This window comes from Caenorhabditis briggsae, assembly GCF_000004555.2.
Source record: "Caenorhabditis briggsae complete genome, chrV, whole genome shotgun sequence".
Classification (NCBI taxonomy): Eukaryota; Metazoa; Nematoda; class Chromadorea; order Rhabditida; family Rhabditidae; genus Caenorhabditis; species Caenorhabditis briggsae.
This window is the reverse complement of record NC_013488.2, coordinates 11588273-11612184: the sequence shown is the minus strand read 5'-3', so window position 1 is coordinate 11612184 and position 23912 is coordinate 11588273. Positions and strand designations below refer to the sequence as shown.

The window sequence follows — 23912 nt, the reverse complement described above, 5'->3', positions numbered from 1 at the left end:
GGGATACTTGGTTTTTCTAAAATTTTCAAATTCACATTTCTTTTTTTCCAAGAAAGTTCATGAAAATTTAAAGATCAAAAATTCTTTAAAGATCAAGAATTCTCCTCAACTTTGAAAGAATAGATAGGGATCAGAATAGATAGTCATTAATGCAGATTTTGTTGCTCATTTTTTTCAATCACTGCTTCATATTCACCACCCATCTCACCTTCTCTACTTGTCCCTTATTTCTAGCGGATATCTCATTTTCTTCAAATCGAAAAGTCGGATCTTGTCGTCTGGATGCATCCGATAACCATCTCAATTCTTCTCCCTTCCCTTAATAGCTAGTTCATCCAGCTTCGTGGTCTTTTTAATTTCTTCCCCATCCTCAAATATTCTCTGCAATCCAAACGTAACTCTTCAAAAATGTCTAGTACGGAAACTGATTCAAAATTCAAATATTTTGGTATACTGCTGCTTACCTTACAACAAGCGAGGTATTTTCATTGGTTTTATTTTTCCTATCTCATAATTTTTTGAATTACAGTATGCCTCTAATGGCAAGGTATTCAAGAGCCAGAGAAGATTCTAATGTTTTCTTTACAACTGTTAATGTATTCATGATGGAAATTATCAAGGTTGTAGTTTGTTCTGGAATCATAATTTACACAAGTAAATCAATTTCAAAGTTAGTACAGTAAAACCAATAAACATCTTCACTCTGAATAATTTTCAGATACGTCAATGAGTTAAAATCTGCGATAGTCGACAATCGATCTGAAACTCTGAAAGTTTGTATTCCAGCATTGATTTACACTCTTCAAAACAATTTGTACTACATTGCCCTCTCCCATTTGGAGGCGACAACTTTCTGTGTAAGGAACTAGAACAAAACAACGAGCACAGAAACAAAAAAGTCAAGTGTTTCGGCGACATGAAAAACAAATAGGGATCATAGAGATATAGGAAAAATGTTCAAACATGATCGAAACTTAAGAAAAAGTTGATTTCAGATCACTTATCAAATGAAAATCTTCACAACTGCCATATTTATGTACTTCTTTTTGGGAAAGAAATTGTCTTCAAAGCAATGGTGGGCATTGGTTTTGTTAGTTTTGGGAGTTGCTGATATCCAATACGTCTATTCTCCACCACCAGCCAGCGAAGATGTTGAACAAAATCCAATGTACGGATTCATTGCAGTTCTGACAATGTGTTTCACTTCGGCGTTTGCAGGTAAGGTCTTGCCGTAAGGGATGGGAGGTTACTGCAGCTTGAAGAAGGGACATGCCATTCGGAAACCTGGTTTGGGTATGAAGAATTGTGTACGTTATTCGAGCATCCCAGGTTCTATGAGAAGTTTGAGAATCTCGATGATTTAAAAAAAACACCCTCTTCTTTGAAGTTCTTTTTGAAATCAAGTGATTTGTTTGTTCAGGTTTTCCCCCACTATCTTATTTTTGTCTACGCTCAAAATAGATATTATTGAATCACTAATTTCCAGGAGTCTATTTGGAAAAAGTGCTGAAATCAAGTAATGCATCAATTTGGGTCCAAAACATTCGTCTTGCTCTCATTGGACTTCCGATTTCTTTTCTTTCAATGTGGTACTATGACTGGGATAAAATCAACGAACGTGAGTTCGAAATATACATGGGTAAAAGCTTTTTACGGGTTGGGTTTCGGATTTCGAAAGAACCTTTTTTCTCTAAATTTAAAAAAGGAGGTGTCAATGAAACCGGAAAGATCATCGGTCGAAAGAAAACGAGAGTATACAGTTGTGTGTTCACCGTCTTCGAAAAAGAAAAGAGATGGATCCGCTTCACCTGCCCATTGTCAATTTCTTTTCTTTTCACACCTCTTGAAAAAGCCAGCACTGTCCGGAGCCACCAGAGCACATGCTTGCCCCCGGGGAGCATTCTGTTTGCTCACTGACCGTTGCTCACACTGTTGCTCACTGTGTCAGCGAGCATGAAGAGAAGAGAGAGCTGCATCAAGTGTTTCAAAACGAGGATGGATGAATAACAATGGTTTGGTTGTGAGTGTCATTTGGCGCGAGGAGATAGGACTGCGAAGAGTTAGGCTGCCACCGAAAAGAAAAGGAAAACGCTCCGGAATGCCAAAAAAAAATGGGGAGCATGAAAAAAAAAAGTGCGATAGTGTAAAAATCCGATTTATTTCATAGATCAACTTATAGAATTTATTATTATTCTGGTACAAAAAATCAGAGCTGTGGAAGAGAAACGTCAATGGCCGAAGGTCCGCACGACCACAACTACAGCAACCTAAAAACAACTTTATTTTTCGGATTTGTTTTCTCGTTTTTCCTGCTTTTCGTTGAGTATTTTCCTGTTATTTTCCGCTAAAAGGCAAAACATTGAAAACTTTAGTACTGAAAAGATTGACAGAGAACGCACGAAAACCGTGAGAAAAAACCAGGAAATTAAAAATATTTTTGGGTTACGGTAGTTGTAGTTGTGGCCTTCGGTCATGGCAATTGGCGTTTCTCTTCCACAGCTCCGATTTTTTTTGTAACATAATAATAATAATTCTCTGAAGTATTTGAATTTCAGAAGGTGCATTCCGTGGATGGGACTTCGTCGTCGTATGCCTTACTGTAACAAATTCTATCGGTGGAATCTTGATATCAGTAGTTATCAAATATGCTGATAACATTCTCAAAGCTTATGCTCAAAGTATGGCCATCATCGGAGCAGCTGTTGGATCCTGGATTCTCTTCGACTTCTCACCTGGATTCATGTTCCTAATGGGAACTTTCATGGTCATAATTTCTATCATTGTGTACACTGCTTTCCCTTATCAAGAACCAGAATCCAAAATTAGTGCGTACTTGAAATCTCAGCAGAATTCTTCTCTTTTAATGATTAAAACAGCAAAATAGTCATATTATTTTATTCACCCAGTTAAAGCATTTATGAATCAACTCGTAATAAAACGTACACATTATGATTTTTCAGCTACGCAAAATACAAAAACTTCTAGAGTTCTGTTTTATCAGAATCGTGATTTTGTTGGGCATGATCCTCAATATCAAATAAATACTTATAATATACAGCAATAGGATCAATATCAGTAAATTTATGAAACGAAATTGGATTTTTCAAGTATTCTGGAGCATAATCCTGTGGCCTTGCTTGGTGCAATCGAGATTCATGAACAATCGGAATTCCCGAACTAATTGCACAAATTCCAATTGTCATATCATCTGGATCCGTGTCAGCAGCACATGAAGGACATACTTTGAGAATTGATTGTATGGCAGATCGCGAGAAAATCATTCTGAAAATTACAATAAGAAAAGTGGAATAAATATTTCTCACCCAGATCCTCCAGTTGGATAGTCATAGCCACTTAAGCCATCTATGTTGAACCCAAAACCATATCGCTCACCAATTAGGATCTTAAAAATGCCTTAATTAGAAAAATGCAGAGAAATTGAACCATACCTTGTCATCTGGATCATACATCTCCAGCATCTGCTTCAGTCTCTTCCAATTCATCAATGTATCATCGTCAGCTATTACTAACCATTTTGCTCCTACTCCAGAAACTTCTAAAAACCTCCGAAAAATAGCCCACGTCTTTGCACAATGTCCTCTTTCGGTATTTCCGATTCCCAAATCCACTGTTGGAATGGTCCGATCTTCTTTATCGCTACAGTATTCAACTCGTTTCACATCACTTGTCCAAGTATTTTTCAGAACATCAAGCCTATTTTTATGATGTCCTTCGAAGGTTTTTACCATAAGATGTACTTCAGAATCTTGAAGGGAGAAGCTGGAGATAGTAGGGGAAGAGCAACGGATGATACATGTATTGAAATCGTTCCCACAGCAGAAGCGAGATGGTTGATGCCGAAGCTGGACGTTGATCTTTTTATAGAGCAACATGGCAAACTGGAATAATCTATATAGCTTGAAAATTGAGAAATTTAAAACTTACTTCGTATTTGACATCAATAGAAAATCCATTCTCCATTTGATCCACTGTACGAATAGAATCAACTACAGTTCTTGATAAAACAAATCCAACAGAGAGCAATGGATAATGGAATCCTGTTGGAGCATTCATTCCGAAATGATGGATGATTGTCGGCCTGAATTTGTGTCATAAGTTTTGTGAATTTAAATTTTGGTCACTAACTCTTTATCGCGTAATCCAAAACCAGCAAAAACCGTATCGGTAGCAATCTCAGTACTAATGAAACGTTTCAAGTTTTCAATATTGATTTCAGAAGTGTCTTCCGCGATTATAGTCCAATCAGAAACGTTTGTCAGTGTGAATATCGCAGGAGTAATTGCCCAAAATCCTTGTGATTCGGAAGAAGAGTCATTTAGAGCATCAACCACAGAGCAAGACATCTGAAATAGGTGTTCAGTGGAGAATAAAGCAGGAAGGGTTTATTTTTTCAGAAGAAAGAAGCAGGCGTGTTTCTTTGTTGTTATTCTGGTACAAAAAATCAAAGCTTTGAAAAACGCTGGTACCCGTGGTAGAAGGTCTCACAACGACAACAACTGTAACCTAAAAATATGTTTATTTTCCGAATTTGTTTTCTCGTTTTTCACTGTTCTTTGTCGAGTTTTCGATCATTTTTCCCCCAAAAAATTGGAAAAAATCTTCTAATAGTGAAAAAATTGACAGAGAACTCACAAAAATTTACGAATCAAATCCGAAAAATATAAATACTTTTAGGTTAGTTGTAGTTGGGGGGCCGTCGGCTACTGCGACCGGCGTTTCTTTTTCAGTTCCGATTTTTTGTACGAGCAACTACTCAACTGAAGAACAAGGAAGGATATTCTTTCAGAAGACAGAAGTAGGCGAACTATTTTATTAGTCGAATTCTTGCTAGTTCGTTAAATTCTCGTCCGCCGAAAAGGCAATTCCACAATTAGAAAATCCTAACCTCATTTCGTTCACATTCTTCTAGAACTTTCTTCCTCTTTTCAATAACTCTATTTTGTGTTAATTTGTGCCTTGATCCAACTAACAAAATCGTAACATCATTCGATTCGACAAGTTGAAGAATCAGGGATACCCAGAGAACCAACTGCATCTGAAGTATCCTCGTTCAGAATCGAATAATACATTAACATAAATCGAGGTAATTCTGAAGTTTGGTCGCGGCCTTTTCAGTTTGAATGAGGGTGTTGTAAATGGAAACAGATCAAATTCCAAATAATTTATTGTAAAAAGGCAACTGAAATTGATATATGTGGTTAAAACTCTGAAAACAGAATCACAGAGGAAAGGGAAAGCATTTAAACATAACGAGGAAAGAACGGCACACGCGTACATCGTCGATTCAAGACTTTGATGATTTGAACCCAGATTTTGAGCGGGGAGAGGAAAGGGGAAATTCAATAAATAGATCTAATTTTTTTAATTTCAGTTTTGCATTATATACGTGTATACTGTGATCCAGGTCACCATGTATGTAGCGAAAGCAGCTCCGAATCCTTCTTTTGAGAGCTCCCAGAATCCTCCAACTTCTTCTTCGTCGACTTTCTGGAACTTCGTGACGTAGTGTTGAGCGACGACAGATGAAATGACGACGTAGGAGATAATGCCAAGAAGGCCAGTCATTGGGGTGATTCCGAAGACAAAACCAATGAGGAGGGAAAGAACCTGGAAAAAATAAATTTTAAAGGGAATATTTGCTTTTGAATATTCTCACTAATAACTTCATAAAGTCGTTCTCTTTGCAATTTAAATTGCAGATTTTAACTGCATTTGTTAATTCAGGTACCAGAAAATTAATGGAAAAATTTCAATTGTTCTAGTTATGTATTTATTGATTCTAAAATTCGAACAAACACTTGAAATTCGATTTCAAGTGTTTTATTGCAACTTTTGTTATAAATGTTTCAATTCCACTGGTTTTTTTTTCATTTTTCAAGATTCAGAATAATTTCTTCTCACCTGTTTTCCCCAGTAAACCACATCCAGCAATTCGTCTTTATCTGGCCACACCGAACGAGGTGCAAGTGCCTTCCCGAGCTAAAAATCGATAGTCAGTTTTCGACAAAGGGTATTAAAAAGACTCACCGTTGTGGTCCATGTAGGTTCTGTAGGTGACAAAGATTTTGAAGACATTTTTCTGAAAAATAGTTTGTTTATTTGATAGTTTGTATTTTATTTAAGTGATCTCATAAAAACGGCAAAGCGGCAAAAACAAGTTATGCGCCAGTTCACTAGTTATGCGCAAACCTTGGCGTCTTTCGCGATTGTGTCTGGGTCAAACGCTCTGTGGCTTGTAGTCACAACTGACTTTCGTGGTTTGTAGCCCAAAATACAAACATCAATCTCACGGAGGTGTTGAGAGAACAGTGGGAACAAAACAGAAAAGAAGGAAGCAATTGAAGAAGAATGAGGAACAGTTTCAAAAACCTAAATAAACGATTCAGATGATATTCTGAATTTTTCTGTCTTCTAACACCTATTGTCATGATCATCCCTTCTAAAAGTGATGCATAAACGGCGGCATCATTCTGAATAGAAGGCGCAATTTTCATCCTTTTGCCGTCCATATTCACTTCCCCATAGAGTTTCCATAGGCACCATAATGTCCTGAAAGTCGGGGCCTGTCAATTTTTGTTTTAGTACCCATTTCAACCTCTTCTTGCTACAAAAAAGACACAATTTGATAACAAAAATATAACTCATAACCGTGACTTCTTCTCTGATTTCTATATGTTAATTCGCCAGTTTACCAATCAAAATATTGAAACTGAAAATTGCTATTCTCTGTGTCGGGTCGTGATTTGTGGATAGGAGTCACATAGCAGCGCAAAACTACACTCATATACACAGACGCTCCGCCCATTTCTTCCCAATATTTTATCGGATGGTTCACGCCCTCCCGAGAGGCGGTTTAGTCATTTGATTATACGTCTTGCATACTGTTCAATAAGCAGCTTTTCATGGAAGTCTCTCAATCTGTATTCATAGAAATTACGCCAAGTAAAACTGAGGTACTGTATTTCATCTCATACTTTTAGCATGAATTGTTTAAATTTTTCTATCCTCATGATACTCATTTGAGATATTTTATCTCAATATGTTCGCAATTCTTTATTTGTATTATTTTATTATTTTAATAAGTTTTGAATCTTTAAAAAATCATGGATTCAGCCTTCCTATCTAGTTGCGCAAGTTTTCAGGATTCTCCATCCGCAATGGAAATTGGAATGTCCCCTCCAAGTTTCCTAGACGGGAGACAACTTGGAATTGATTTGGTAAGTGTTTGAAAGGCAATGATGAAAAAAATAAAAGTGTTGAAACTTACATGAATCACCTAATTTATGACTTCATTCTTGCTGTTTGTTAATTTTATAAACAGGTGGTTTCGAGGAAATTATTTGAGGAATGAAACATCTCCAAAGTTTAATTAGTTACCGTATTTCCTTTGATGGAAGCTGCCAACTTTGAGGTCAATTATCTCGATTCTTATGAAAGGTATCAAAATTGTGTCAAGTTATAAATTATTTATTAGTACATCAGAAGAATTTGACAAAATCAGTTGACAAAATTTTGATATATTTCACAGGAATCGATATAACTGAGCTTAAAGGTTAGGGTGGGCTTCTATTAAAGGAAATACGATATATTTCCATAGTCTCGAATTTTGAGTAATATGATTGTACAACTATTTGTACTCCAATCAGTCTTTCCCAATTAAAGGAATAAATGACATAGATACTGAAGTTCCATTTCATTTCTTGTACTTCTTGAGATTTCAACTACTAGAAAACAGAAAGATATGTCAGAAACATAGATTGCGGTTTCATTTTGTGATCTTACACAAATTAGTTCTAATCTTCTTCATTCCCCACAGTAGTCCACCAGAATTCAGAAGCTTTTAAGAGCTTAGCAGAAGCACAAATCCCATACTTTTTGTGTTTCTTTGATGCCGAATTTGAACAACACATATCTGGCACAAACTCTAGCAATGAAGTAATAGATCTGGCACAAACTCCAAGTATTTTTCTCCATCTGATAATACGAAAAAAAGAAAACGAATTCCGGATACCAGATGAACACTTCTCTAGTCACTATTTTAACCACAGGCCGAAGCACGTATATGATCACAAACTCCGTCGCTAAACACACATTTTCTGTTCCCACCGAACCGCTCTAAATCTCTTTCACATGCTGCGTCTTTTCGTCTTCTATACTCTATCGATCCCTTACAACACATAGAAATAGGCACACATCACAAAATAAGTCACAAAATAGAATATATCATCTGTTGAGGTTTGCAGCCTTCTTCATCTTCAAACTACGAATGCCGGGTTTGCGCACATTCGGCACACGGTGTTCATTTTGGGGTACTGTCATGCAGAGCATGTGCTGCATTCTTCAGGTATAACGACAAGACTGGACATTCAGAATAGACTCTTTTTTCAGAAGATCAGTTGTGATGGAAAAGAAGTATACATGTAGGAAAGCTAACCAAGGTTGTCGAATCGACAAAACTGAACGGTACTTGTGCAGATTGTGCAGATATAAAAAGTGTTTGCAACTCGGTATGACTGCAGACAGTGAGTTTTTTTTCCAAAGAAAACGGAAATAAAGATCATACATCTTCACCAGTTTTTTGAAATCCTAGATTCCGAATTCTGGAGTTGACTTCAGAGTTTTATTACAGATGTCCAATGGAACCGTGATATGATCTCATCAACTGATCGGAAAAGACAAAGTGATGATGATGGAACTGATATTGATGCATACTCGGATTGGAGCCCTGGTTCCAAAAAGTCATGTCTTGACGGTCCACCACTTTATGACTTGTCGAAAACATTGAATAAAATTCACAAGACGTTTATGGAGGTTAGACCATCTAGACCACCATTTCGTAGACATTTTGAAAGTTTTTCAGTTCAAAATACCAGAGGATGATCCGGTTTATCAAACGATGAATACTCTTGGTAAGATGGATTGGGCTTTGAGACGTCATCGGAAACATCATAAGATACAAGACTTCCGAGTGAGTACGGAACCATAGGATAGAGTGTAGTTGAGAAGTTTGTAGATTTCAAATACTGTTCGATTGGATCAACTGGTTGATATGTGGGGCAGTGAAATGACAAAAGTAGCAGAGTTCATGATGCATTCAGAAGAGTTCAGACATTTAAGTTCAGAAGAGAAATTCTCAATTTTCAAATTGGTATGGCAAATTTCACAGAGATTTGAGAAGTTGACAATGTCATTGGAGATTTTTGGAAAACGAGCTCTTGAAGAGAAGGTCAGTTTCTCTTTTTCTCTGTAGTTTTGTGTTTTGATGAAATCATCCATTGAAAAAATGAGTGCAAACAATAGTTGCAGCATTTCTTAGGAAATATAGTGAATCACGGAAAAGAAAACAAAGAAAAGAAATGAAAGAAATTATCTTTTGGATATTAGGAGAATTGGCACTGGGAATTAAAAAAGTCTTTTAAAAATCGTAGTTTGTTGCGGATTCTTTGGCGTACTCACGCTTAGTGTTTTTGGGATCAAAAAGATTTTTGAAGGATCTCTGTAATAGCTCAAAAATTTCAGATTTGCCTAGTTTTTTTCACGATTAATATTTTTAAAGAGGGATATTAAATTCAAGGTCATTGTGTCTATAAATGACAATTTTTAGAATTCAGTTTAAAAAAAAAAATTTAGATCCCGGCGGCTTGTCTATTTACAGGGTGGGGAACAACTATAGCGCACAAACGTTGCGTAAGCTCTAGCGCCAGCAAAACGGTCTGCTTTGCACACCCTAATATTTTTTACTTCGTAATTTTGTTTCAAACTATTTCTGAAAGTTTCAGCCAATTATTTCAACTTTGAAGGTAATAATGACCATTTTTCCATACCACACTCCTAGTATGGCGCGCGCGAAAAAGGGGTGACAACTTTGAAGGTCGCTAAAAAACATGGTATCAGGAAATCTGTGGTCAATCGAACACTTTTCGGTTTAGAGACTTGGGAACTTTCCAGAATATAGGAAAAAGCGGTCATCTGATGTTTGGGACAACTTCTGAAGTCGTCAAAGCCGTGAGAGAGAAAATTAGTAGGAATTACGAAAGAATCATGGAAAAAATGGCGTCGTAGTTTAAAATGTTCCCCAAATCAATGAGAAATATCCTCCGAAACCAGCTCCATATGATTCCATATTGAACCCGAAAAGGCGCTTTCTTAACAGACCGTCACAAGAGGTTACAACTGAAAAAAACTGAAGATCTCCTTCGAGGCACGCGCTTCGGCACGCACTTGAAGACCCTTTTTCACAGATGAAGATGTTCACTGTTGAGGCAGACAAGACTGGCTAGAACAACTGAATCATGTCTATCGATTATTAAAGTGCATATTGGTGATTGAAAATTCTGAATAAGTCTTCTCACTTGGTCACGGTGATCGTATTTGGTGAGATATGCTCAAATGGTAAAAATTTGTCGATTTTGGAGCCAAAACCAACAAAAATTCTACATCGAACGGATTTTGAAGTCGGAGGTGCTGCCCCAGTCCCAATCACGTCTTGTGAACGGCAATTTTGACATTCTAACAGTACGGAGTGCCTGCACCCACTTAAGTTCACTTGTCACTGGTTCCGAGCCGATTTTTCGGATTTTCTCACAAAAGATTGATGGCTAGCTTCCAGTCCGGTAGTCAATCCGACGAATTTTTCGTTATGGAAATATTGGACCCAATAAGTCTCCACAAAAAATTTTCCTAATTCAGAAGCCCTGAATAGATCCTTGAACGCGGCATGGGACAATTTGGACGTCAACTACCCTCGTGTCGTAGTTGACTCCTTCTTGAAGAGACTTCGAGCTGTTATCGAAGCGAACGGAGAAAGGCTCAAAAACTGTTAATACTATCTTTTTTTATCTCTTAATGAACATTTTGGTTGAATTTCAGTAAAAAATGTTTTGATTTGGCCTTTTTACACTGTCTTGAAAGCGGCGCTATATTTATTCCCCACCCTGTACGTGACAATTTTTCCGGACTTTATTATTTCTCCAGCAGGGGGAAAACGCGATAAACCACTGTTCACCACTTAAAATGAAGGCTGCCAGGCACCGTGGCCTAGGTTTCTCTCTGCGCAAGAACTCGAACACTCGCCCCTCTTCCCAACCTTTTTTATACTATACTTTCAACGGCGTTTTTCGAGGATTTTAAATGTTTATTGTAATAGTTGTTTTCCTGAAAAAATATTAGGAAAATACATATTTTTTAAACATTTTGATGCAATAAAATTTGTGGTCAAAGTCCTCCTTTAAAGGTGGGGGGACAGGAGATTTTTCGTAGTTTTTTTGTAGCTAGAGTATGCATTCTACCGTCACGGTGTACAACGCTAAATGTCACTCTGCGTACAGCTGTCGTCCTCGCCTTTATGTATGCAAACGGGCGTGCGCTTTCTTTTGGCCCGCGTGGCTCAGTCGGTAGCGGCGCCGCACCCTCAATCATCGCCCTCACAAGTTCAACTCCTCGAGAGGCATCTTTGAACGGAATTTCGAGAACATTATTTTTTTCATGTTCCCCCACCTTTAAGGAATCGTAGTTTGTTGCGGATACTTTAGGTTAATATGGCTTAATGTTGTTTTCGACGAAAAGATTTTGATGGATTACAGTAGTAACTGAAAACTTTCAGATTTGCCTAGATTTATTCACGATTAATACCATTAAAACTGTTGTTTATAGATTGATTCTTGTTTCAGATTCTGATCACCTCGAACACAACTGCAATCCAAATGGAACATGTAAATGTGGATCTATCCAAGATAACAGATTACACTTCTATCGAACTCCGAAACATGTTCCATCCATTTTGTTCTCGATTATATGATGATGTTGCTCGACCACTCCTTGATTTGGATCCTTCTTCAATTGAAATCAGTTATATGCTGTGCCAAATTATTTGGCATATCGCTGGTGAGAATTCTATTCTAATTCTTCTAAAAATCGTGATGTTTTTCAGGCAAAACAATGCAAGGAGATATTCTTGCCGCAGGTGAAAAGTTCATTGCAAAAATTGCTGATGACCTTCATCAATACTATATGAAAGAGTACAAAATGGCCAATTATGCTGGTAGACTCATCAAACTTATGACTGTTGTCAACAGTTTACAGGTAAAAATATTAATTTCAAAAAGATTTGCAAACTAATTCTGAAACATTCTAGAGAATTCATTTGGACCGGTTGAAAATAATGGAGTTGGCAAAAATCTTCGATATTTTCAAGGTCAAAATTACTGATCCATGTTTCTTCCAAGATTAAATTTAGTTGATTTTATTTTCGGGTTTTCTGATGTTCACGAATTACCGTAATCTTCAATTGTATGGCACTTCCAACTATAGTGTATGTGTATGTAAAACTGCTGCACTTTATCTTCCTGTTTTTTTTCACTGTTTGATTGGACAATAATTTGAATTCTAGTCTTGTCGTTTATTTTCCTGTGTTTCCAGTTTATAGTTGTTTTTGAAAAAAAGAATGAAAATTGACACATACAATTATTTCCTTCTTTTGTTGATCTAAAATATTCTTCTAATTGAATTGCATTTCAAATAATTCGGAGGAGGGTACAACCATTTGAGGGGACAACGAGATGCAAAGCGATTCAGGGGTACAAAACCTGCAATTCCGGGGTACGAAATTGGTATTTTCCAGGTGTCTTGGCTTCAAAACGAGTGTACTTTCATATCGGTTTGTTACACAATGATCCCAAAATATTTTAACCCTCCGAATTATTTGCCTCCAGAGGACTGTAGAAAAATAGTGGCACATGGAAATCAACTAGAGATTTTGCAGTTTTTGTTTTTCTAAATTGGTACACAAAACAAAGTTGTGCCAGAAGGAAAAACATACCATACAACCTGTAATAGAAGGGCCCCCTAATTTTTATCTTTGACTCAATTTTTCTCTGTCCCTGTGAAAGATATAAAAACGTTATCAACTGATAAATTGTTTATCACAACATCACAAATGTTTTATCAGTTGTCCCATTTCCGATATGTTGCATAGGAGCAAAAAAAATTAGCTTAAACTCAAAAGTTTGGCGGCCGTTCTATTGCAGGTTTTACGGTAAGTCCTAAAATTTGACAAACAATATTTGGGAATCAGTGAGAGCTCAGGAAAATAAAAAGTTAGTCACATTGCTATTTTCATGACTATCACGATTATCGGATCCTATAGACTATGTTGCCTGGTGTTTCAAAAGGACACGTTTGATTCTTCGGTCTATGATGTTATAGAAGATTATGCAAATTCTGAAATTCTACTTCACTCCTGTGTACATGGAAATAGAAGTTAGTATCTAACCATGACAATGGTAACTATTGAATCAGGATTTCCAGATGTTCGACATATATCTAATTTTGTATTCCTTCACAAAACCAGATTTGTAATCATGATCCTCTCGTAGGTTTCACAATTTTTAAAAATAGATCCTGGCTTTTCTAATTCAGACTTTTATGTATGACGGTAGGACAGATGAACTCGCTAACGTTCAACTTCACAGTTATTTGCATGCAAGATATAGTTGAAGATTATCACAAAGATAATAGAACTGATCTACATTGGATGGAAGATCCAAGTCAGAAATCATTTATCTTTTCCGGTGTTGCAATTGGGGCAGTTATTGGATTGATTCCACTTGTTCCAATGTTGGATCAGATTGGATTACGGTAGAAAGAAATTATAGGGGTTTTTATAGATCAATAAATTGTTCAGAATCACATTCACACTATTTGGTCTAATATCTGCAGCAAGTTCACTTTTGTTCCCATTGGCCGTTTCCATCGATTTCTATGCAGTGTTTTTTGTCAGAATCCTGCAAGGAATCGGAACGTCTATTCTTTATACAGTAGTCGCCTATATTCCTGGAATATGGGCACCTAAAAATGAAATGGGAACATTTTTAGCAGTGTTATCGTGTGGCTTCCAATTAAGTAATATCATTTGTATGCCTGTTTCTGGAGTTCTCTGTGAATCTGAATATGGATGGAGACCTATTTATTACATCTTTGGATCATTGACTGTTCTTGTTTATGTGGCTTTCTTCTTCTTCTACTCAGACGCTCCTAAGAATCATTTTCATGTATCTCCGAAGGAATTGAGTATGATTTGTGCAGAGAAGAAGCCTAAACAAGGAAAGGAGAGCGTACCGTATCGAGCCATCTGTTCTGATAAGTGTGTACTTGCCACGTGGCTTGCGATGTGTGGAAGAAATGTAGCATTTTATGTTCTGATTCTGTATGGACCTACTTACTTGAGAGAAGTTTTGCATTTTGATGTCAAAGGAACTGGATGGGCAGCTGCTTTACCTTTCGTTTCATGTGCAGCTGTGAAGTTTGCATCCGGACAACTCACTGATAGACTCACCATGTTTTCTGAGAAGGTTCGTGTGATTTTTAAGTTTTGGTTTACGGTAGTTTAGGTAGAAACTGATGTCAATCGCAATGGCTACATTTTCAGACCAAATTCATCACTTGCACTTTGATTTCAATGATTGGGTTGGCTGTTGGATTTATGATTATGTCTTTGGTAATAAAAATAGCTTGAGGGTCCTAAATTTACTCTCATATTTAAACTTAAATTTTAGACAACTTCTCGAACCATTGCTCAAATATCATATACCTTCGCGGTCACTCTATCCGGAATAACTATAATGGGAACAATAAAATGTCTTCAGTTGGTATGTTTTGCCAGTTTCTATCATTCTCCACAGTTCGGAATTTTTCCAGCGTTGCCAACAACATGTTCATTTTGCAACTGCTGTAATTGCTTTCATGGCATGTATCTGGCAATTCGTTGTACCTCTTGGAGTAGGTTATTTATGCCCAAATAATACTCCTGAAGATTGGTCTTTCCTATTTATCATTGTTTCTGTGATTGTCATTGTTGCTAATATTCCTTTTCCGTTTTTAACCACAGCAGAACCGGCGGATTATGCCAAACGGCAATGAATTATTTTTTCTTCGATTTGTGAAAACATCCTAAAAACACAAGAAGGAGCTTAATTTTCCGAAACAAATCGGAGCCTTTTCTTGCAAGACTTTTATAGCACTACTTACAGTATACTACAGTACCCAATAAATTTTTCTATCTACCTATTGACTGCGAAAGTCTCTTTTCCAGTCTTGCTCTCTTTTTTCAGCCGTTTTTGAGCCCAAACCCTCCCTTAAATATTCTTTGACTTCTTATCTTAACTTTTGAACCTTTCTCTTGTACATTTTCTTCCAATCGACCCCGGTGTTTCTTTGTTTCTTTTTTCTCATAGGCCTGTCGCTTACTATGCCTATGCTCTCTCCGCACCACACACTCTCTCGCATAGGCCCTTCCAACACATGCCTCGCGAGGCCTATTGCATCATCTCCTGCAACGGGAGAGTATAAAAGGCAGCGAGCGACGGGCCTATTTACCTATTTGCCTCATATTCTGTACCAGCCTGACCCGCCTATCAATGGAGTTGTCTAGCGATTTGTGGAGCATATTTCCTATACCCTTGCTGACCACCCACCATCTCTCTGTCTCCTATCCAAGTCATCATCCAAGCTTCGCGAGCTTGTAAAGTTCGTCGTTGGACACTACGAGGTAATAAAACAGTTTTGATTTTAATTAACAACATTTTTCGAGTTTCAGTCCTTCTCACACACCTCACTAACACTAACTACAGATTTCTAGATGTTAGTAGGCGTTGTGGGAAGGGCGGAGATGACGAATACTTTGTGCAATTGAAGGGATTTCGGGGAAAAGTTCAGAGACTCAGCTGTAACATCTTCTTTAGGCTCATCTTCATGTGACGTTTCCAAAAGAGGAATGCTGCGAAGTCGAGAAAAGTTCCAAGGAAAAGGTTCAATTCGAGATGATTCTCAACCGAAAGGGAAGCTATCGGCGTGGCAAGTGAGTTGAATCTTCTGCTGAGTGCTCGTCTCAATCTCAGAACTTTAGTCTTGTTCTAGTACATTAGTACTTCCGATTTAGAAAAGTTCTCCTATTACAACCTTGAAAATCCGAATCACTCTAAAACCAACTCTCTTTCCCTGTGTCTTTTCCATTGTCTTCTAACCCTTCTACCCCGTATTTAATGACAGATAGGCCTTTCGCGAGATGACGAAACTTACATAGGCCTCTGTCTGCCGACCTAAGCGAGTGTTTTCTGCTCGATCAGCTGCCCTCTTCCCGCCATTTGTTATCTAAACATGTCTTTCCAGAGCTCACTGCCATTCCATCTTCACTTGTGTGGCAGAGAAGACTCAGGGAGCTGTTGAAGATCTGCTCGAACTTTTCTCCAAAGAACTCATCACTCTTCGATTCAACAACTGCTCAAAAGAATCGGACGTCTTCACTGTATTCAACAAGTTCTCACTTTCAAATTGTGAAGACATCTGCTTCAATGGATCTATCCCAATGCACAATGGTGTCTTCGACTTGTTCCAATCGTGTCCTAATGCGAAAAGACTAGTTATCAGCAACCCTCAATCCGAAACTGATTTCACTCAATTCTGGCCGAAGCTGAAAGGAAGTCGGATTGAGACTCTGGATCTCATGGTTAGTTAGATTTGAAAGGTGACCCAAAATAATTGTTTCGTTTTTTGGGACATCGAGTCATTCCACCACTCTTCCACGAGAGAATTCAAGCTGCCACAAAGCATGAAACAACTCTTCTTCTCTCCAAAACAAGACGTCGAGTGCCGGAATTCTGAGAACGTTGCCAAACTTCTCTATTCCGCCAACTGGAAGCGAGTCTATGTAAGATTCACTTGTCCAATCGTTCATTATCTGTTTTTTCTTCAGATTCATTCGGAAACGGTTCTAGAAGCTGTCAACTCCGGACTCTACAAGCCACTCAAGACAGTAACGGAATTCTGCTTCTCATCGAAGGCGTTCACTGTTGATTATGTGATTTCCTTCCTCAAAAAGTGCGAACGAGTAAACTCCTTCAATTGGTATGGACTTCATTCATGTGTTGCTCCAATCGTCATCGCACGTCTTCTGACTGACGTTCCACGGAACATTGTTTTCGGCGGATGCGTTGCGTGCAAAAGCGGAGAAACTGTTGGAAACGGTGGATTCATGGAAGTCGGTAACCGAGTCGACGTCATTCAAGTCACCAAACTTTTGGAACGTGAGGAATTCCGTGTTCAATACGGGAGAACGTTGTCTGATGCAGTCTTGTTTGAACGCCCATTCAACACCAATTCTGTATCCGTGATGTACATTCAAAAGAAGGACTCTGTCTGTGGTCCAAATTGCATTGACATTCATGAGATCTCTGAAAAAGCTGGTCTGCTGCTCTCAGCCTACTAAATGTACTACTGTATAATTTCGTGTTCAAAATGTCTTTAATAAGTACAACTCAAGGGTGTTCCTTTTTTTCAAGTTTGTTCTATGACCTACTAGGTCACTCTGCTCTTCTCTTTATCATGTAATAAACTGATTAAAAATTTAAAAACAAATATTGCCAAATCACACTGCAGTTCGAGTGTTTGAGTGTTGAAATAGGTTGGCTTCCTCATATTATTTTTGAGGGGCGAAACAAGCTACTATCTTCCTCATTCTTTTTTATTTAAAAAGCACCTGTAAGGCAGGTTAAATATGACTTTTCTTGCTTTGAAAAAAGCACTGGGCTCACCATAGAAACCGAGTTTTCTGAGCTCTTGTTAGAATATAAATACCCCGCGTTCCCCTTCATTTTCCTCGTTCCCCTTCCTTTTTAGTAAAGTATACATAGAATTCTCCACATGACGAAAAAGAGAACAAATGGTCTGTTTAATGGCCCATTTTATAACGATTCTGCATCGATTTTGTTCCATGTGGGCGAAACTGTATTTTGTTTATAACATACTTGTAATCCGGGCCTTTGCCGGGCTTTCGCGGGCCCTGCCATAACTTCTTTCAGAATCAATGTTTTCGAACCAACTCGATCAGGTATGATAGAGCTCCACGAGTACTACAAAACGGTATTATTTGGAATACTGTATCTTGTTTATGAACAGAGTTACAGAGCAAAAGGAGCAAAAAAAAGCAGGCCCGCCCCGGGCCTGCCGGGCCCTGCGAGAAAAGCCACTTTATGATCTGTAACTTTGTTCATAGATAAAATACAGTATTCCAAATAATACCGTTTTGTAGTACTCGTGGAGATCTATCATACCTGATTTAGTTGGTTCGAAAATATAGATTCTGAAAGAAATTATGGCAGGGCCCGCGAAAGCCCGGCAAAGGCCCGGATTACAAGTATGGTTTATAAACATTTGAAACACAGATTCACCGTTTCTCGGAAGATTTCTCTCAATTTTTGTTGCCTGACTGAATAATTTTTGGCTTTGGTAAAAGAAAAATATTTCCACAATCCACAATGTACAGGAGACTTTAAAATAGTTTTTTGAGTTTCAGCCATTCAGGCCTGTCTAGGCCTAGTTCTAGGCAAGCCTGAGAGACCCCGCAAATTCCGGGGTCTCCAAGCCTGAAATTTTCAATGAGTGGCGCGCTCTATCGGCACGCGAAAGAGACTCGAGACGCAGAGTATTTTTTTCATCATTTTTCACCCGATTTGATCAGCAGTACGTCGCCAAACTAGAATTTTTGAGAAAAATTAAATTTTCAGAGTATAACCAGATGTATTTTCTCTCGAAATTGAGTAGGTGCGTGCCGTCGCCAGCTATCTCCCAAATCGGCAAGCGCTCATTTTCCAACAACAACTATTCTCATGTTCTCAGGTTAGCAAGCTCTGAAATATTTCATGAAATCACTGTTTCCTTCACCATCATCGTAGTTTCCATTCTTCTCTCTCTCTCTCTCTCTCTCTCTCTCTCTCTCTCTCTCTTATAATTTCTATCTCTATGGTATTCTCTTCTGACTCAAATATAAATTATCATGTAATGTTCCCATAGATGTCCCTATATCTTCAAGATCATAACTTTTTAGATCAGCGTGAACTCGACCTAAAAATGTTTTCATACGTTTACAAATGTGGTTCTTCAGGAGACCGCCGTCGTCTGCCATCCGACTGCGATTAGTGAGAAACATATCGAACTCTAATCCGCTGCCAAAAATGACCGAAGCGGGTAAGAACATTGTTCTTAAACGTCATGATCTTATTGTCAAAGGAGCTCAAGATGTGAGAGAGGTGAGTATATTACTGAGAAATTGTTAGCGGCTGAGTTTTTAATTTTTCAGTATCGAGGTCTGGAGCTAACTAACGGACTCCGCATTCTTTTGGTGTCAGATCCATCAACCGACAAATCGGCAGCTGCACTCGACGTCAAAGTAGGACACCTGATGGACCCATGGGAGCTCCCTGGGCTTGCTCATTTTTGTGAGCATATGTTGTTCCTCGGAACTGCCAAATATCCATCCGAGAACGAATATTCAAAGTTCCTCTCCGCCCACGCAGGAAATTCCAATGCGTACACTGCAACGGATCACACCAACTACCATTTTGATGTGAAGCCAGACCAACTTTCTGGGGCTCTCGACCGTTTCGTTCAGTTCTTTTTGTCTCCGCAATTCACAGAGAGTGCAACAGAACGTGAAGTATGCGCCGTAGACTCGGAACACTCGAACAATCTAAACAACGACTCCTGGCGTTTCTTGCAAGTTGATCGGTCTCGTTCGAAGCCCGGACATGACTATGGAAAGTTTGGAACAGGAAACAAGCAAACTCTGCTTGAAGATGCTCGCAAGAAAGGAATCGAACCTCGTGATGCTCTTCTGCAATTCCACAAGAAGTGGTACAGTTCGGACATGTAATGAACAACATGATGATTGAGTCGTATTTCTTGAATATTTTTCAGAATGTCTTGCTGCATCATCGGAAAGGAATCGCTTGATGTTTTGGAATCGTATTTAGGTACCTATGAGTTTGATGCAATTGAAAACAAGAAGGTCACTCGTCAAGTATGGAAGGATTTCCCATATGGTCCCGAGCAATTAGGAAAAAAAGTTGAAGTTGTCCCAATCAAAGATACTAGAATGTTGTCGATCAGCTTCCCATTCCCAGACCTTAACACCGAGTATAACTCTCAACCAGGCCATTATATCTGTGAGATAATCAACGAACCCAGTTGTAAACTATTTTTTTTTTTAAATTTCAGCTCATTTGATTGGACATGAAGGTCCTGGATCTTTGTTGTCTGAACTCAAACGGCGTGGATGGGTCAGCTCTTTGCAATCTGACAGTCACACGCAGGCATCCGGATTCGGAGTCTATATGGTGACTATGGATCTGAGTACCGATGGATTGGATCATGTCGATGAGATCATTCAGCTCATGTTCAACTACATCGGAATGCTTCAAACTGCAGGACCAAAACAATGGATCCATGAAGAATTGGCTGAGCTTAGCGCAGTTAAATTCCGATTCAAAGACAAGGAGCAACCGATGAGTATGGCTATCAATGTAGCATCGAGCCTTCAGTATATTCCGTTCGAGGACATCCTTTCTTCAAAATATCTTCTAACGAAGTACGATCCAGAACGAATTAAACAACTTCTTGACACGTTGAAACCAGAAAACATGTACGTCCGAGTTGTATCTCAAACGTTCAAGGGACAAGAAGGAAACACCACCGAGCCAGTGTATGGTACGGAGTTCAAAATGGCTGACATTGATAAAGAAACAATGCAGAAATACGAGAATGCTCTCAAAACTAGCCACCATGCTCTTCACCTGCCCGAGAAAAACGAGTATATTGCAACTAAATTCGACCAGAAGCCGCGCGAAACCATTAAGAATGAGCACCCGAGACTAATTGTTGATGATAGCTGGAGCCGGGTTTGGTTCAAGCAGGACGATGAGTACAATATGCCAAAACAAGAGACTAAATTTGGTCTGACTTCTCCAGTTGTATCTCAGGATCCTCGGTCTTCGCTTCTTTCCAGTCTCTGGCTGTGGTGCCTCAGCGTAAGTTCTTCGTATTATCAGTTTTCATCTAACTCCTAGTTTTGTAGGATACTCTTGCTGAAGAGACATACAACGCAGATTTGGCTGGTTTGAAATGCCAGCTCGAATCTAGTCCATTCGGTGTTCAAATGCGGGTAAGCCGAAGAGAGCTGGAGCGACACGCTGCACTAACCTTGCATGTTTGTGTTTTGTCTTTTTAACTCACATATGTCCTAACCTTGTCTTTTTTTTTCGTTTTAACTGGTCCCGTTCGAGATTTTTCGTGTCGAGTTTGTGACAAAGTTTTCATTGATTTCCAGGTATATGGATATGATGAGAAACAGTCTCTGTTCACGAAGCATTTGACAAAGCGCATGGCCAACTTCAAGATCGACAAGACTCGATTCGACGTTCTCTTTGAATCGCTGAAGAGAGCTCTCACCAACCACGCTTTCTCTCAACCGTATTCTCTTTCTCAACACTACAATCAGCTGATCGTATTGGATAAAGTGTGGAGCAAGGAACAACTATTGGCAGTGTGCGAGAACGTCACATTGGAAGATGTTCAAAACTTTAGCAAGGAAATGTTCGCAGCTTTCCACTTAGAGCTCCTCGTACATGGAAACTCTACCGAAAAGGAAGCAATCGAATTGTCAAAAGAGCTTGTTGACATCCTGAAGGGTGTTTCCCCAAACTCTAGACCTCTGTATCGCAATGAGCACTGTCCACGGCGTGAGATGCAGTTGAACAACGGAGATGAGTACGTCTACAGACACCTTCAGAAGACGCACGATGTCGGATGTGTTGAAGTTTCATATCAAGTTGGAGTGCAGAATACATATGACAACGCACTTGTTGGTCTTATTGATCAGTTGATTCGAGAACCAGCATTCAACACTCTCAGAACGAACGAAGCTCTTGGTATGTGGATAACTAACAACGAATAGTTAGACAATTCTTTTCAGGTTACATCGTTTGGACCGGATCTCGACTAAATTGTGGAACTGTTTCGCTGAATGTCATTGTGCAGGGTCCAAAAAGCGTGGATCATGTTCTTGAACGAATCGAAGTGTTCCTGGAAACTGTTCGTAAAGAGATCGATGAAATGCCTCAAGAAGAATTCGATAATCAAGTTTCTGGAATGATTGCTCGTCTCGAAGAGAAGCCAAAAACATTGTCCGGCCGGTTCCGTCGTTTCTGGAATGAGATCGAATGCCGTCAATATGACTTTGCTCACAGAGAAGAGGAAGTCAAAGTGCTAAAATCAATCAAGAAAGAAGATGTTCTTGCTCTTTATGATAAGTAAGAGATATACACTACGTAGTTCTAGAATCTTTCAAACATTTTGTTTGTTTTTAGAAAAATCCGTAAAGACGCTCCTGAACGTCGGAAGCTCGCCGTTTTCGTTCACGGAAAGGGTGAAGATCGAGAGAAGGTTGACGGAATAGTCAAGAAGAATGCTGAAGCTGGAAAGAAAGAAAAGGAAGTGGAATATGTTGACCAACTTCGTCAATTCCTTCCACTTTATGGACGCCCAATACCTGCAATCAACCTTAAACCAATCGGAGTTGACCCTACTGAACACAAACAACCTTCCACACCAAAAGCCAAATACTAATCAGTGTTTTCTCTTAATATTTTAGTCCCGTGAGCAATTTTTCCCGGATACTCGTTTGTTTTTTCTCTGTGAGACACTTTTGTCATGATGAAAGCCATGATTATGTTCTATTGGATGTTTTCGAAATAAAATTCTAGTCCTTTTTATGTGTATTGAGAGGAGCGGGTCATAAATAGTGCCGTTGATCAGCTTGTAATAAGCAATGACAAGGAGGACTACAAAAACATGGAAGGGAGATGATTTGTCCATTTTGTGACACTAATGGTCTATTATTCTGGTTCAAAAATCGCAGCTGTGGAAGAGAAACGCCGTGGCCGAAGGTACCACAACAACAAATACAGTAACCCAAAAATATTCAGATTTTTCCGGCCTTCACTGCTTTTTGCCGAGTTTTCTGTTACTTTTCTCCGAATAAGTCGGAAAATATAAACTTCTGACAGTGTAAATATAGACTAAAATTTGGGGGTACGACGAATTCGAACGTTTTCAAAATCGAACAGACCTAAAGTCGAACTGATTCAAATCAGAATAGTGTCTTTCTCGAACAAGTATCAAAACAGAACAAGGACAAAATCGAACTGTTCTAATTCGAACTGTGCACTGTCGAACTGTCCAAAATTGGAACGCTGTTAGCCGCCGAGCGCGCTTGCATTATTTTTCTTTCCTAATTGTTTTCTACGCAAATTTTGAATTCGATCGAGAATTTGAAGAGAAAAGCAAGCGCGCACGGCAGCTAACAGCGTTCCAATTTGGGACAGTTCGACAGTGCACAGTTCGAATTAGAACAGTTCGATTCTGTCCTTGTTCTGTTTTGATACTTGTTCGAGAAAGACACTGTTCTGTTTTGAATCAGTTCGACTTTAGGTCTGTTCGATTTTGAAAACGTTCGAATTCGTCGTACCCCCTGAACATTGAGAAAATAAAAATGTTTTTAGGTTACGGTAGTTGTCGTTGTGGAACCTTAGTCGCGGCCACCAGCGTTTCTCATCCACAGCTCCGACTTTTTAAAAAAATTGAATAATATTTCAAAACTGAAAATTTCGTCGACTGATATATTGTCGAATTAAAAAGAGAGGAACCTTGAGTTTAGATTGGAGTCTACGATGTCTGATACAGAAGAGGTCTGGGTGGGAGAGACGATCTTGATAAGAAGAGCATGAGATATTGCATTTCTGGAAGACTTACGGGTGAAGAAACGGAGTAGGGATTCCAGTATTTGAGAGAGATTGGAATTGGGGGGAGGATAATAAATTACTGAACAGTACTCAAGAGAGGGGAGTACGTAGGTTCTGAATAAGTGAAGGTAGAAAGAGGGGGTTGGTGGATTTGAAAGGTTTCAAAAGTTGTTTGGATCGGAGAAGTGAAACAGCAACCGATTTGTTTATGTGTTGGGTGAACTTAAGTTTGGAGTCGGTAATAAGTCCTAGATCACGAATATT

At 38.8% G+C, this 23912-nt stretch overlaps 6 protein-coding genes across 6 annotated transcripts; 4 read left to right on the top strand and 2 right to left on the bottom strand.

The window, feature by feature from the left end:
• Nucleotides 1-408: 408 nt before the first annotated feature.
• Cbr-nstp-3 lies at nt 409-2884 on the top strand (the record flags this gene model as incomplete). The annotated part of the gene is made up of 6 exons (XM_002636814.1): nt 409-479; nt 530-670; nt 719-857; nt 996-1218; nt 1487-1618; nt 2556-2884. 6 exons carry the CDS (start codon nt 409-411, stop codon nt 2882-2884), a joined length of 1035 nt encoding a protein of 344 aa, XP_002636860.1.
• Nucleotides 2885-2981: 97 nt separating this feature from the next.
• On the bottom strand, nt 2982-5056 carry CBG09318 (the record flags this gene model as incomplete). Its single annotated transcript, XM_002636815.2, has 6 exons — nt 2982-3282; nt 3324-3403; nt 3450-3899; nt 3946-4099; nt 4147-4364; nt 4907-5056. The coding sequence occupies 6 exons, from the start codon at nt 5054-5056 to the stop codon at nt 2982-2984; spliced, it is 1353 nt and encodes a 450-aa protein (XP_002636861.2).
• Nucleotides 5057-5388: 332 nt separating this feature from the next.
• CBG09319 lies at nt 5389-6096 on the bottom strand (the record flags this gene model as incomplete). The annotated part of the gene is made up of 3 exons (XM_002636816.1): nt 5389-5628; nt 5923-6000; nt 6049-6096. 3 exons carry the CDS (start codon nt 6094-6096, stop codon nt 5389-5391), a joined length of 366 nt encoding a protein of 121 aa, XP_002636862.1.
• A 1028-nt stretch (nt 6097-7124) lies between these two features.
• Nucleotides 7125-12250, top strand: Cbr-nhr-142 (the record flags this gene model as incomplete). The annotated part of the gene is made up of 9 exons (XM_045237736.1): nt 7125-7238; nt 8265-8365; nt 8410-8543; nt 8651-8832; nt 8882-8989; nt 9035-9247; nt 11691-11904; nt 11951-12102; nt 12155-12250. 9 exons carry the CDS (start codon nt 7125-7127, stop codon nt 12248-12250), a joined length of 1314 nt encoding a protein of 437 aa, XP_045094078.1.
• A 1042-nt stretch (nt 12251-13292) lies between these two features.
• CBG09321 lies at nt 13293-17281 on the top strand (the record flags this gene model as incomplete). Its single annotated transcript, XM_002636818.1, has 11 exons — nt 13293-13390; nt 13438-13656; nt 13703-14369; nt 14447-14515; nt 14574-14666; nt 14716-14796; nt 15449-15565; nt 15759-15874; nt 16186-16522; nt 16571-16723; nt 16769-17281. 11 exons carry the CDS (start codon nt 13293-13295, stop codon nt 17279-17281), a joined length of 2463 nt encoding a protein of 820 aa, XP_002636864.1.
• A 1308-nt stretch (nt 17282-18589) lies between these two features.
• CBG09322 lies at nt 18590-22473 on the top strand (the record flags this gene model as incomplete). The annotated part of the gene is made up of 9 exons (XM_002636819.2): nt 18590-18690; nt 18956-19100; nt 19151-19719; nt 19768-20015; nt 20068-20876; nt 20924-21010; nt 21176-21776; nt 21821-22157; nt 22215-22473. The coding sequence occupies 9 exons, from the start codon at nt 18590-18592 to the stop codon at nt 22471-22473; spliced, it is 3156 nt and encodes a 1051-aa protein (XP_002636865.2).
• Nucleotides 22474-23912: the final 1439 nt, after the last annotated feature.